At 33.1% G+C, this 15,841-nt stretch overlaps 1 protein-coding gene and 1 pseudogene across 1 annotated transcript; both read left to right on the top strand.

The window, feature by feature from the left end:
• Positions 1-1,226: 1,226 nt before the first annotated feature.
• LOC129485327 (tripartite motif-containing protein 43-like) overlaps positions 1,227-15,841 on the top strand; it is a 72,084-nt pseudogene continuing 57,469 nt past the window's right edge.
• LOC129483963 (tripartite motif-containing protein 51-like) lies at positions 8,018-14,220 on the top strand. The gene is made up of 6 exons (XM_055281374.1): positions 8,018-8,431; positions 8,715-8,810; positions 10,614-10,844; positions 11,564-11,586; positions 12,533-12,630; positions 13,721-14,220. Exons 1-6 carry the CDS (start codon positions 8,018-8,020, stop codon positions 14,218-14,220), a joined length of 1,362 nt encoding a protein of 453 aa, XP_055137349.1.

Below are 15,841 nucleotides of genomic sequence, written 5' to 3'. Positions count from 1 at the left end.
TAAAATGAATACTGCTAAGAGAAGAGATGAAATGAAAGTACATATATATTCTGAAAGGAGTACAGATTTCCTGATGGAAAAGTAAAAACAAGCAATATTTTTTCTTTGAGACGGAGTCTTGCTCTGTGGCCCAGGCTGGAGTGCAGTGGCGTGATCTCAGCTAACTGTGAGCTTCGCCTCCCGGGTTCACGCCATTTTCCTGTCTCAGCCTCCCAAGTAGCTGGGACTACAGGTGCCTGCCACCACGCCAGGCTAATTTTTTATGTTTTTTTTTAGTAGAGGCGGATTTTCACCATGTTAGCCAGGAGGATGGTCTCGATCTCCTGACCTCGTGATCTGCCCACCTGGGCCTCCCAAAGTGCTGGGTTTACAGGCGTGAGGCACCGCGCCCGGCCAAAAACAGACAATATTAAAGACACTTCTAGCACTAAGAAAGAAATCAAATGGTTCTGTGTGAAAGACAGAGAGAGACATCATCAGCTTAATTATTCATATTATAAGTCATCCTGTTTCTTTAAAGGTGATGTCTTTAAGGATATTACTTACAATACCTTTTTCTTCAAAGTATCAACTGCCTACTGTGTCTTAATAAGTATTCTAAGCCAATGCAGAAATGAACAAAGGAGACAGATTTTCTTGCACTTAAAGAGCTAATGAAGTTGTAGGGTGAGAAACACAAGTCAACAAGTCAAAATATGACATTCAAAAAGTAAAGCTTGCCCAGTGGCTCTAGCTTGTAATACCAATGGTGTTCTTAGATTAAATGCTTACATTATAATACGAATTAATTGGCTGGGTGTGGTGGCTCATGCCTGTAATCCCAGCACTTTTGTAGGCCGAGGCGGGCGGATCACTTGAGGTCTGGCGTTCCAGACAAATCTGGCCAACATGCAGAAAGCCCCTCTCTACTAAAAATGAAAAAAAAAAAAAAAATAGCCAGCGACAAAGCCAGACTCCTTTCAAAATAAATAAATAAATAAACATAAAACTTCTGTTTTGAAGAAACTTAATCATCTATGTTAACACCCACTTACGCCCTGTGAAATGCAAGCAGTTGGAAGACAGGGGTGTGGTCTTCAGAGATTTATTAAGGGACACTTCAGGAGCCAAGCTCCTTATTCTCCAGAGCCCACAGAGTAGCTTTGCAACTGGCCTTGGAGACTTCCAAAAGCTACCAGCACTGCACTGTGAGACTCTCATTCCTGAGCTGAATTCATCCTATTCGACAGCAAGCTTTGGTGAGAACATACATATATTTCTGAGGTAAGTATACAATTTTCAGAGTAGGAGCTACTGTTAGGTTACAAACCAAAACAAAATTTGGGGACTTTAATTCATCTGCAAACTTTATTTTTAGATGAAATGATCTCATTTTCTGAGTTTTATAAACGGCTCCATTTCTTTTTTAAAATTAATTTAAACGTAATCCATACGTTTATGGATTAATCATGGGCCACCATGTCCAGCTATTTATTTATTTATTTGTTTATTTATTTTGAGATGGAATCATGCTCTATTGACAGGCTGGAGTGCAGCGGCTCTCTTGGCTCACTGCAACCTCCGTCTTCCAGATTCAAATGAGTCTTCAGCCTCAGCCTCCAGAGTAGCTGGAAATATAGGCACCCACCACCGCACCCAGCTAATTTTTCTATTTTTTTTAGTAGAGACAGGGTTTCGTTATATTCGCCAGGATTGTCTCCATCTCTTGATCTTGTGGTCCGTCTGCCTTGGCCTCTGAAAGTGTTGGGATTACAGGCGTGAGCCACCGTGCTGGGCCTATTTTTTTTAATTTATATATGTATTTTTAGAGACGGGATTATCGAGACATTTTGCCATGTCTCCAGTCTAGAGGTCCTGAGCTCAAAAAACCTGCCTGACTTGGCCTCCCAAAATGCTGGGATTACAGGCTTAAGTCACCTTGCCTGGCCTAGGTTTTTATTTTTATTTCTATTTTAGCAAAACATACATTTAAAATGCTTACTTATTGTCTAGTGCCTAGTTTTGCTTTTTTTTTGGAGACAGAGTCTTGCTCTGCTGTCCAGGCTGGAGTGCAGTGGCGCCATCTAGGCTCACTGCAAGCTCCACCTCCCAGGTTCAGTCAGTTCTCTCACCTCAGCCTCCCAAGTAGCTGGGACTACAGGTGCCCACCACCACACCCAGCTAATTTTTTGTATTTTTTGTATTTTTTAGTAGATACGGGGTTTCACCAAGTTCACCTTGATGGTCTCCATCTGCTGACCACGTGAACTGCCCACCTCAGCTGCCTCTGACTCTCAAAGGGCTCCCATTACGGGCGTGAGCCACCGTGCCCAGCCTCGGTGGTCAGAACAACGCTGGATTAATTGAATTTTTTTTAAAAAGTAACTAAATATTGACTCCTGCCTCAAAACACACACAGTCATTTCCAAATAGATTAAAGTCCTGAAGGTAAAGGGAACATGATACAATATTCTCATAAGGATTTCTTAACCAGGACAAAAATTAACAATTAAAAAAATTAGTTGGTTTATATTAATGACGACTTATGTGTTTCAAAAAACATGATACAAGAATTGAAATGCAAACCATTAGTGGAGAAAGATATTCACCCGAACATATATAAAATAAAATACAATACATGTGAATGATGAATACTTAAAATGTATTTTAAGTATTTTTCCAGATTCTTCCAGATTGGCATTGAAAAACCTTGGATGGCAGAGTCAAAGATGAGATTAGCTGTGGAAATGGGAAACCGTTTTTTGGAGGACAGTAGTAATGCTGTCAACTTATGAAAACAACCAAGTATTCAGTTGCAACTAAAATGTGTCTACATAAGATTATTTTACAGATGCGTATCTGAAATCTGAAATTTGGGAGAACATTCTACTAGTGTTCTCTAGTGAAAAGATACAGCTGGAAGGAAGAAGGGAGGGAAGATGAAGGAGAGAGAAACAGAAGGCATTTGAGAGAAAATGCTATTTTGACTAAAATAGAATACTGCAGATACCACCACAAAGTGGTTAAGGTATGTCTTATGGAGCAGAAATGACAGAAAATACCACAGTAAAGAGATCTACAATTGGATTGTTAGTTCTGGATTTATTCTGTCAATGTTGTGGCTTCTAAACACATCAGTAATCTCCTTTGATCCATGTGCTAATTAACAACCAACACTCTGCTCCTTCAGCCGGATTCTTTCATCGTTTTAAACCAAATCTAATTCTAATCCACCTGGTCACTGTAGCACATGTAATCATCCAAGAATTTTAAAAATATTTTTGATGAATAAATGAAACATTAGCTAGGTGCAATGGCATAAACCTCTAGTCCTTTTTACTTTGAAAGCTGAAGTGGGAGGATTACTTGAGCCCTGGAATTCAAAGCTACGGTGAGCTAAGATTGTGCCACTGCACTCCAGAGGGTAAATCTTTCTTTGGCATAAATAGATAAATGTGCACTTGGAGGAATGCTTGTGCCTTGGAAGAAACTCAAGAAACAGTATTAATCAATTTTAATTAATTTCTAGCATGTTTACTCTGATAAGATTGATGACAGATATGCCTCATTCAGGCAGTGGTTTTTACACTGATAGTGTGATGCTAATGTAATCAGCGATGAAAAGGTGTGTGCTAAATATTGCATAAACCTAATCATCTCTGTCTCCACCTTTCTTCTTTTTTTTTTTTTTTTTTTTTTTTTTGAGACGGAGTCTCGCTCTGTCACCCAGGCTGGAGTTCGGTGGCGTGATCTCGGCTCACTGCAAGCTCCGCCTCCCAGGTTCACGCCATTCTCCTGCCTCAGCCTCTCCGAGTAGCTGGAACTACAGGCGCCCACCACCACGCCCGGCTAATTTTTTGTATTTTTAGTAGAGACGGGTTTTCATCGTGGTCTCGATCTCCTGACCTCGTGATCCGCCTGCCTCGGCCTCCCAAAGTGCTGGGATTTCCACCTTTCTTAATACCCTAAATATCACTAAAGAGATGGGTGTGGTCTTCAAAGATTCACATAAAAGGACGTAGAAGAGACAAGCTCATATTTCTCCAGAGGAGGACAGCACTTAGAGTTAACTGCATTCAGGTGATCTCTGAAAGTCAACTCTGCAGGGAATGAGCTCCTGATCTTGGGGAGTACTTAAAAGAATTTTTTTTTTTTTTGGAAGAATTACTGCGGGAAACATTCATAGAAACTTGGGGTGAGTGCGACTTACATGAAGAAAATTATTTGTCTCTCCCTTTACCAAATAGTAAATTACAGTGATAAAAATATCTGTCTAAACTTAATGATCTTATTTGCAACTCATATTTTTGCTATTCATTTTATGACATGAGGTTATTAATAGTTGTCATTTTGTGGGTTCCAAAAGTGTTTAATATATTTTTGAAAAATTTTAGATATCTAGTGTTTGCCACAATAGGTTTGTATGCATCATGAATATACGGAATTCACATTAAAACATCTATATGTGTACTGCATGTACTAATATTGGTACATTGAATTAAGAAAAAAGAGATAATTATTGAATAATGTAACTGTTGTGCTTTCATAACCTTAAGCTTTTAGACATGATTATAAGTTACTGAGGCAATGATGAGTTAAAAACTGTGATACTAAAGGAAATACGAATGCTCTCGAAAATACCCTAGCTTAGAAATCAAAACAATTGTTTAGCAGATAATTATATAAGGAATGATTTGATACTAGTTGTCATTTTAATTGAGGCTAACCTCAGATGAAACTATGAAAAATTCCTTGAAATGGCTCAGATGAAATCTGAAAAATATTTGCAATTCTTAAATTTTCACTTTTGGCACGTAAATTCAGCAGTGTTTTTATAAAACAGAGCAAGGTAAAGGATTTCAAACTGCCAAAGCAAGGAATACAGTTTATATTGGTCCGGGTTCTCCAGAGAGACAGAAACACAGGATGTGTACATAACTATATATATATTTATATGTATATATATATAAATATATATATAAAAAATATATAAATATATATTAATATATATAACTATATACATAAAAATATATGTGTAAATACATATATATAAATACATATAAAAATATATGTAAATAAATACATATGAATATATAAATAAATATATATAAAATATATATAAATATATATAAAAATATATATGTAAATAAACATATATAAATATATAAAAATGTATATAAATATATAAATATACATCAATATATAAATATATATAAATATATAAATATACATCAATATATAAATATATACAAATATATAAATATATACAAATATATAAATATATATAAATATGTATATAAATATATTAACATATAAATATGTATATAAATATATAAGTATAAATATGTATATAAATATATAAATATAAATAAGTATATATAAATCTCTATAAATATTTATAAATATATATATCTATATATAAATATATAAATATATAAAAATGTATAAATATATAAATATATAAATATATAAATATATACACAAATATATATAAATATATATAAGTATATGTACAAATATATATAAATATATACATAAATATGTAAATATATATAAATCTATATAAATATATACATAAATATATAAATATACATAAATATATATAAATATAGGAATATATAAATATATAAATATATATAAATATATATAAATATATATAAGTATATAAATATATATATAAAAATATATATAAATATATAAATATATAAATATATATAAATGTATAAATATATGAATATATATAAATATATAAAAATATAACTATATAAATATATAAATCTATAAAAATATATAAATATATAAATATATAAAAATATATAAATATATATAAATATATAAATATATATAAATATATAAAAATATATAAATATATATAAATATATAAACATATAAAAATATTTCTAAATATATATAAATATATAAACATATAAAAGATTTATAAATATATAAATATATATAAATATTTACAAATATATAAATATATATAAATATTTACAAATATATAAATATATATAAATATATATAAATATTTACAAATATATAAATATATATAAATATATATAAATATTTATAAATGTATATAAATATATATAAAAACATATAACTGCAAATATATATAAAATATATATAAATATATAAAAATATATATAAAATATATATAAATATATAAATATATAAATATATATAAATATATATAAATGTATATAAATATATAAATATATAAATGTATACAAATATATATAAATATATACAAATATATAAATATATATAAATATATATAAATATATACAAATATATATATATATAAATATATACAAATATATAAATATATATATAAACATATATAAATATATAAATATATAAATATATATAAATATATACAAATATATATAAATATATAAATATATATAAATATATACAAATATATATAAATATATACAAATATATATAAATATATAAATATGTAAATATATATAAATATATATAAAAATATTTATAAATATATATAAATATATATGTATATATAAACATATATATAAATATCTATAAATATATGTATATATATAAATATATATAAATATACATATAAATATATAAACATATATAAATGTATATATAAATATATATCTATATATATAAATATATATAAGTATATATCTATATATCAAAATATATATAAGTATATATCTATATATAAATATATAAATATATAAATATATATAAATATTTAAAAATATATCAATATGTATCTATATATATAAGTATATATATATCAATATATGTATTATATATACACAAAAATACTTACCATTGTTATACAGTCTCCTATCGTATACCATACAGTTTTGCAGCCTAGGATCGATATGCTGTACAGTATACCATAGGTGTGTAGTAGGCTATACCATCTAGGTTTGTGTAAGTATACCCTATGATCAAACAATAACAAAACTGTCTAATGTATCCCTCAGATCATATATCTGTCCTCATGACACTGTACAGGAGAGGAAGTCTACTAGGGGAAGTTGTTCCCTTGATTATGGATTCTGAGAAGTTGAACATAGGCTGTCATTAAGCTAGTGTCCTGGAAATTCCCATATCCTGGCTGAGTTAGAATCAGCTTCAGGAGAGAGAGAGGAAACTGCCTTCTCTCTGCCCTTTATCTTCAGTCTGAGCTGCCAGCTGATTGGATAGTGTCCACCCACATTGAGGGCTGCTGTTCCCCACTCAGCTCACCAACTTACATGTCTCTCTGGAAACAGCTTCACAGCCTCACCCAGAAAAATACTTTACCAATTCTCCATGTATTATTTAATCCAGTAAAGTCAACACCTAAAATTAACCATAATACCCTAGTAATGTAATTATATATATTTCAGTTTTTAAAAAACTGACCGTATGTCAGTTCATAGTTTGAGTTGCCCAAAGAAGAAGTTAATTTAAGCCATAAGAAAAATAAACCCAATATTTTTCATTATTTATTTTATCTCCTAGTGATCCTAGACTGGTTTAATTGCTGTCTTTTTTTTTTTATCTGGTCGGTTGGTTTGTTGTCGGGTTGTTTTTGTTTTAAAGAGCCAGCTTCTGGGTCCCTCTCTCTAAAAATATGTTATACAGCTCTCTGACCATGTTCTCATGTTTTGTTACCCAACGTAGGTTTTCTACTCCTCTCCCATAGTCATTCAGTAGTTATTTGAAAGTGAAATAGGGACAACCGTGTTTTATTCTAGACCACTTAAGATTAAAACCCGAGATCCATGTCGACATCCAGGGAATAGGTTTTTGAACAGATTTGCATTATGTTATGGGCAGGAACTAGGAGTAGAAGAGTTTGTGAGTCATCTAGTCAGTAGTGTCTGCTATAAAGCCTAAAGACTCTCTTTGTGTATGCATTTTTCATTTTTGTTACAGAGGAAATAGTTTGTTCTGCTTTAATGAGCACTGTCAAGAAGAAAATATAGCTATCACATATCACCGCATGTTCACAGATCTTCTCCAACCCGACCCCAAAATGACATGCTGCTCTTTCTTCTTCAGAAATATGAATTCTGGAATCTCGCAACTCTTCCAGAGGGAACTCACCTGTCCCATCTGCATGAACTACTTCATAGACCCGGTCACCATAGACTGTGGGCACAGCTTTTGCCGGCCCTGTTTCTACCTCCACTGGCAAGACACTGCAGTTCTTGCTCAGTGTTCTAAATGCAAGAAGACAACATGGCAGAGAAACCTCAAAACTGACATTTGTTTGAAGAAGATGGCTTCCATCGCCAGAAAAGCCAGTCTCCGGCAATTCCTTGGCTCTGAGGAGCAAATATGTGGGACGCACAGAGAGACAAAGAAGATGTTCTGTGAAGTGGACAAGAGCCTGCTCTGTTTGCTGTGCTCCAGTAACTCTCAGGAGCACCGGAATCACAGACACTGTCCCATTGAGCGGGCTGCTGACGAACACCGGGTTAGTGATGCCTATGAAGATCTATTTCTATACAGGACACATGAAATTCTTGTAAGTCTATTTCCTTGGTGATTGGATGATGCCATCTCTGTGCCCCATTAAGCATGTCTGTTATGAGCTTCCTTGACTTCACACCTCTCAGATTTGACAAACATGAGGAGAAACAAAGGAAATTCTATTTTCTGTGGGCGAATTTGTCTCTCATTTTGGGTCCTTCGTATATCAGAGTGTGAATGATACTTTATTGTCTTCACTTGTGCTTCAATTCATTGCTCTTTTGTAGGAGGAGCTCCTAAAAAAAATGCAGTCTTTATGGGAAAAAGCTTGTGAAAATCACAGAAAACTGAGCATGGAAACTACTAGAACCAGATGCTGGAAGGTTAGTACCATATTACTCTATCTTCTCCAGGAACTTATAGTGAACAAATGGGTGACTCTTAAAATAGGAACTTGATCTCAACCCATAATGTTTCTGGAATTCAATAAACAAGGATAAAACACTTGAGAAAAAAACACACTAATTTTTTATGTATGTTAGTGTGACTCTTTGGTAGGATTTCTAATCAGACCACAGATGTTACCCAAGCATGCTCATCTGTTTCCATACAAACCTACAGCAATACCCCAACAAATACAAGAAACTGGGCCATTTCACACTGTTCCCAATGGGCTGCCTGGATACATTCTGGACACGAGAGTTATTTATCAGTCATGGAAATTTCAGGTGACCTTTCTAAGGCTGAGTCAGTATGAATTTGAATCTTGGTGGGCAAGTATATTGAAATGTGAGCTAAATTTCAGGCGGAAGGAGCAAGAGCACAAACTTAGGGAAAGCATGAAATGAAATATCAGAACTAATTAATATTGAATAAGTCATAACACATAATGGGAAAAGTGGTGAGAAATGTAGACTTGTGTCTTGATGAAGACATAAATATGTGAGAAATATGGGAACTAGTATTTAATATAAGGAGAACTCTAAGGACTTGAGAAGAATTCTAGAAATGATTTTCTCTTTGTGGATGTGTATATTGAGGGTATGATATCTAATATTAATTCATTAATTTATTCTAATATTAATTGATCGAAAGATATCTTATGAGTACTTAGTCTATGTCAAATATCAACTTAGAAAATTAAGGAGTAAAGAAGAAAACACACAAATCTTGCAATGGAAATGAGAAAAGCAAATGGTCACCATGCAGATATGTGAAGTACATGATGTGTTAGAGTGTAGTAGTGTCTTTGGAGAATAATCCAGCAGCAAAGTAGAAAAGGAGCACAGAGCCCAGGGACTGGGGATGAGGGTTTGAGTTTTAAATAGGGTGGTCAGAAAAAAGGCTCATGGAAAAATTCACACGGAAACAAAATCTTGATCAGGAGGAAATATATATATCCTCCTGTTTGCCTTCCTCTTCCTCATAAATATATGAATATACATGTGTATCTGGGTGTGTATATATATATGGATATATATGAGGAATATATATATACACACACAGAGATACACATATATATTCCTCATGTATCGATATATACCTATATTTGAGAAATATATATATGAGTACATATATGAGAAATATGTATATATATATATACGAAAACAATTCTAGGTATAGAAAACAACATGGGCAGTAATATTTAATTTGCATTTATTTCGGGTTTTGAGGAACCACAAATAAGTCCATGTTGCCCATTAGGGTGGGTTTGGAGGAGAATAAATGAAACCTTATTAGAATATGTTATGCTGGGTGAAATGCACTGAGTTGACAATGCTAGTCTGTGGTCATGTCATCATTTCTCATATAATGGTTTTACATAACTTGCCCCAATTCTCCAAAATAGAAATAATGGTTTCTTACCTAGTCAATATAACTCGATAGTTTGATTCTTATGCAAGAGCTGTGTTTTCTTTCTTTAAATGTGGTGTGGAAGAGAGAAATCCATTTTTATATACCTGTCTTAGAAAACATTATATCATTAATCAAGTAAATGTAACTGGGCAGAAACAACTATGTTGATACTAGTACAGAAAAAAAAGGAAAGGAATAAAATTTTGTGGAATCTGAGAATAGACAAGATTAAGGATTAAAATATTGGGTATTCAGAATGCTAAGAGGAATCAGTGAAATTCAAGAGAAGATGGATAAAACATTTCTATTTTGACTAATTGTCACTGCAGGATTATGTGAGTTTAAGGATAGAAGCAATCAGAGCTGAATATCAGAAGATGCCTGCATTTCTCCATGAAGAAGAGCAACACCACTTGGAGAGGCTGCGAATGGAGGGCGAGGACATTTTTCAGCAACTCCATGAAAGCAAAGCCAGAATGGAACATTTGAGGGAGCTTTTAAGAGGAATGTATGAGGATCTGAAGCAAATGTGCCATAAAGCAGATGTGGAGCTACTCCAGGTACGGACTGACCATGGGGTATCATGATGTTGAACATTCACATGCACGGGTGTTTTCCTCTCTCCTGAAATCCGTCTCCCCCTTTACTTGCATGATTTGTTTCCAAAAACACGATTCGATAACTAATACTACTTGGTAGGGAGGGTATAACCTCTCCTAGTGATTCTACCAGGCCGAAGGTCCCTCCTACTTTATCCACCAGCAACAAAACTTTGTAGAATGGCCAAGGTAACAGACAGCCCCAAGAAATATTTCCCATCAAAAGTCAGTGATGTATTTAGGATTTTTGAAAGTGGATAAAATAAGTGATTCATTGGCAGTTAGGCTAATTTGGAGACATGGCATGATGGAGAATTTGGGGAATCTAGGATCCCACTAACATTATTTTGGGGTCCACTCATTTTGGTAACAGGGCTAAAGGAAGATGACTGAGTTGCTTCTTTATGGTTACCGCAGAGCATAGACTCTGTGGGCCTCCTCTCCCTTCACTTGTAAAAAGAACTTCTTCAAGACTTAGACTTTATGAGGACATTAATTCATGACATATGATAGACTGGGATTTTCATGAGAAAAGAAACAGAAAATGCTTTCCAGGAGGGAACATTGTAGGAAAATTATATCTTCAGAAGCTGTCTCCAAATCTCACACTGAACTTAGTGGAAGATTCATCTTGTGGAAAGCACTAAGCCTTTCTTTCTTTCTTTTTTTTTTTTTTACAGGCATCTGGAGACGTATTACACAGGTGAGTGCATACCTAGATTTTAGCAGATGCTTTCAGTTTCCACAAATATCAAGCAGGAACTTTGATATTAAAGGTATAATTGATTCAGATAGTGATACTGCCTTGTGCTGGTTGTACTTGCTCCATCCTCCACCCCATGTAGTCATCTATTTTGTTGCCATACTCAATGATTTTGTTAAGCAGTTGAATGAAAGTTCTGCAAAACCAAAAATAAATAAGTAAATAAATAAATAAATAAGAAAGAAAACCAGAAATAAATGAAAGAAAAATAAAGGAAGTGAGCATCTCTATTCCTAATTGCCTGTTTATTGCTCAAAAGCCTTCATATCTGAAAGAGAAAATATTACATTTACTACATGGCTACAAAGTCAACCAGGGGAAGCCAGAGAGAAAAGGGGAAAGTATTTTAGCAGTGAAAAGTGTTGGTGATTTCTAGTTTATATTTAAATATATAATTCTGAAAAATAGATGAACAAACTATTCGGAATGTTTGAACCGTGTAGGCCTCCAGAGAACCTCAACTATAAAAGGCAGATATCCCTGCCTGGAGCAAGTTTCAACACCCTGGCCTTGAGAAGGAAGCAACAGATGCAGCAGTCTTAAAAATAACCCCACTTTTGCAGACAGTGATTTCAGGAATTTCTGGTGAGGTCTGGAACCCAGAATTTCATTTTTGAATATTCTCCTAGTCTTAAGACTAATGATCCTTACTAATTTGGAGCAATACGAAGAAAGATCCGAATGAATTCTCGCTCAGATAGACTTTTCCATCGTGCTTGAAAATCAGGAACTGTGAATAAGAATGAATTTGAAAAAGAAAATGATAATTTTGGAATTAGCAAATGTGTGGGTTAAAGGGATTCTCATGAAACGTCTTTTAAATAAAAGTAGTGATTTTTATGTATTTTTGGCTGTACATGTGGTAACTGTGTCTTTCTCGTTGCAGGTGTGAGTCTCTGCTGCTGCAAGTGTTTGAGCCTGTGAATCCAGAGCTCAGTGCAGGGCCCATCACTGGACTGCTGGACATGCTCAGTGGATTCAGAGGTAAGTGTCAGCCCATTGGCAGAATTCTCACAGTGTATTACTTCTTGTTAGAATCACGGGGGTAATACTTTACCCTTCACCAAATCTTTATTTCATTTCAGCAGGAAGTGAACCATATGGCTATGCAACCCTTTTATATCTGTGTTTCTACTTATAGTCCAATTTATAACATGAAGAGTAAAACACAGTGCAAAACAAATATGTTCTGGGCTCACATGTATAGAGTTATATATTGGGTAAATGGAATGACATAAGAAATAAAAAATTGAATAAATGGAACAACGCTCAGAAGGAAGCTTAATAATCCAAGGTCACATAAAAATTTTACATTACCGTATTTCATTTGAATTGTTAAACACATTTCGTTGGGGAACGGAGTTCACTGCAGTTTGATGGAGTATTTGTATTTTCTTATAATAAATACATATTATTGATATAATGTAAAATTTTGACTTAACACGTAAAAAGAAAGAAGAAATTATTATGTAAATAGGAAGTGAAAATAGAAATGATAATTTCAGTTTAGTTACAACATGAAGAGCTACGAGTAAAATCCAAAATTCACGTTCAGTCTAGAGCTAGCAGGGATGTCTGCAGAGTGACTGGTAAAAGATTTTGCAAAAATCTGCCTTAAGTTACCACTTATAATTTGAACATATGGACTTTTATCCAGTTATCTAGAGCAGTGCTTGAGTAAGCTAAAATCTTCCCATTCTTGCCAAAATTATATCACTAGTATTTAAGAACAAGAAATATTTTAATAATAATGACCTTGATAGCTAAAGGGCATTCAGGGCATATAATATTTCACGTTTATCTTGGAGATTGGATTAAAACAGGCTGGTCTTATATTCAACTCTCTATTTTTAAGTTTTCAATAAATTTTCAATGTCTGTTTTTAGGGTTTTTTTCTTCCTATAGAGAATATTAATCATCCTTATACTTTATTAAATGTTGTAGTCACAATTCTCCTGTCTTTGTAACTTCAAATTTCTTGGTAAAGTAAATTCTTGGTAGAACAACTTTTCACTCAAGAATTCTAATTTCTAATAATTACATGTATCTATGCTTTTCTAAATTATTTTTGCAGTTGATTTTACTCTGCAGCATGAAAGAGCCAATAGTCATATCTTCCTGTGTGGAGATGTGAGAAGCGTGAATTTTGGATGTGACCCTCAAGATGATCCCCATATCACTGCAAAATCCGAATGTTTTCTTGTATGGGGGGCACAGGCTTTCACATCTGGCAAATATTATTGGGAGGTTCATGTGCGAGACTCTTGGAATTGGGCTTTTGGGGTCTGTAACAATTATTGGAAAGAGAAGAGACAGAATGACAAGACAGATGGAGAGGAGGGACTCTTTCTTCTTGGATGTGTTAAGGAGGACACTCACTGCAGTCTCTTTACCACCTCCCCACTTGTGGTGCAATATGTTCCAAGACCTACCAGCATAGTAGGATTATTCCTGGATTGTGAAGGTAGAACCATGAGCTTTGTTGATGTTGATCAAAGTTCCCTGATATACACCATCCCTAATTGCTCCTTCTCACCTCCTCTCAGGCCTATCTTTTGCTGTAGTCACTTCTGACCAGAGAAAATTCAGAAATGTGTCTATATGCTCTGGGAACCTGTTTATCCAAGAAAGCCCTCCTTTTTGCACCTCATCAAACAGGACAAATAGGTTATATTTAATGTCTTCAGTTGCATTCTAATGTCATCAAAACTCATTTATAGTGTTTCATTAAATATGGTGAAAACAATAAAACTGTGTGTATTGGTTCCTTTTTTAATCATTTTTGGAAAATCATTACCCATGATGTATGGCATAGAATATATTCTCTGGTTTTTAATTATTTCCGAATGTCACAAAGTGAAATAATAGGTAAGAGAGTTGTCTAAATGAAGTTAAAACCAATGGAAGAAAGTAGAGATCTTGGACTTCATGAAAAACCTTGGAGTAAAAAGACTCAATGGTAACCTGGAAATATTTTCTTTCTCTTCATCTAACAATATTCTACTTATCTATGTGTTTTATTTATGAAACTATACTTTGAGGTAATCTTATTTGACCTCCTATGCTGTGCTTATCTTTGTAAATCTCATCTTATATTCAAATGCTCATGCATTATTAGAGTGCTGTTCTACAGTGAAATTTACAAGGGGATCAGGACAATGCTGAATCAATTAAATATTCAAATGGACATAACTGAATACTGACCCCTACCTCAAACCATATACAGTGCATTTCCACATGGATTCATGTTCTGAAGGTGAAGGGAACACAGTAAAATATTCTCATACAGAAAGATCTCCTGACCAGGACAAAAAAGTAACAATTAAGAAGAAAAACTTAGTTTATATCAAAAATGATGACGTCTGTGTTTCAAAATATACCATTCAAGAATTAAAACGCAAACCAAGAGTGGAGAAAAATATTTATCTCAACATATATGCAATAAAATACAATACATGTGATTAATGAATGTAATAAATAAAAGAAAATGAACCCAGTGTAAAATTGGGAAAATATTTGAACAGGTACTTCATAAAATTGGAGGCATAAATATCTGGACAAATATGAAAAAGAGATTACTTTTATTAGTCCTCAGAATAATAAAAATTAATCCATAAGTTGAACTACAGGCCTCCATAAAATTTGCAAAATTTAAAGACACATAATATTGTGTGTTGTGAAAGATAAAGAATCAATGAAAGTTATTCATGGCTGGAGGTGTGTAAACTGAAATACTTTTTGGCAAACTGACTATGAGCATTCCTTATGGGCTAGATATTCTAATTCTAAAATATATTCCACAGACTACCTATGTGTATTTCAAGATAAACACAATGTTGATAATTGCAACAATTTTTATAGTAGCTCCAAATTGGAGACAAAATAAATATTCATCAACAGTAGAATTGCTAAATAAATTGTGATCTCATCATACAAAAGAATTTTACAAAACAGAGATAACACCAAAATGCAACAAATGAATGAATCTCAAAGAGAAGTTTAAGAAAATAATTGAAACACACAAATGTTATATTACAGTGTTTTATTCAGATAAATTGTGAACTCCATTAATTGATACTAGAAGTTAGAATATTGAATAATGTTTTGGAAGGTAATGGTTAGGAAACTTAAAAATTAACCAGGATAAGATATGGGAAGCATTGAAATCAAGGAGAGAAACTATAAGCATTTTTCA

The sequence above is a fragment of the Symphalangus syndactylus genome, chromosome 6, assembly GCF_028878055.3.
Source record: "Symphalangus syndactylus isolate Jambi chromosome 6, NHGRI_mSymSyn1-v2.1_pri, whole genome shotgun sequence".
Classification (NCBI taxonomy): domain Eukaryota; kingdom Metazoa; phylum Chordata; class Mammalia; order Primates; family Hylobatidae; genus Symphalangus; species Symphalangus syndactylus.
This window is presented reverse-complemented; position numbering and strand designations above follow the sequence as displayed.

Excerpts from the sequence above, each read along its gene's own strand:
- LOC129483963 (XM_055281374.1), top strand. The coding sequence starts at position 8,018 with ATGAATTCTGGAATCTCGCAACTCTTCCAGAGGGAACTCACCTGTCCC. Across the intron at positions 8,811-10,613 it reads CTAGAACCAGATGCTGGAAG|GATTATGTGAGTTTAAGGAT; the intron begins GTTAGTACCATA and ends TTGTCACTGCAG. Across the intron at positions 11,587-12,532 it reads TCTGGAGACGTATTACACAG|GTGTGAGTCTCTGCTGCTGC; the intron begins GTGAGTGCATAC and ends TTCTCGTTGCAG.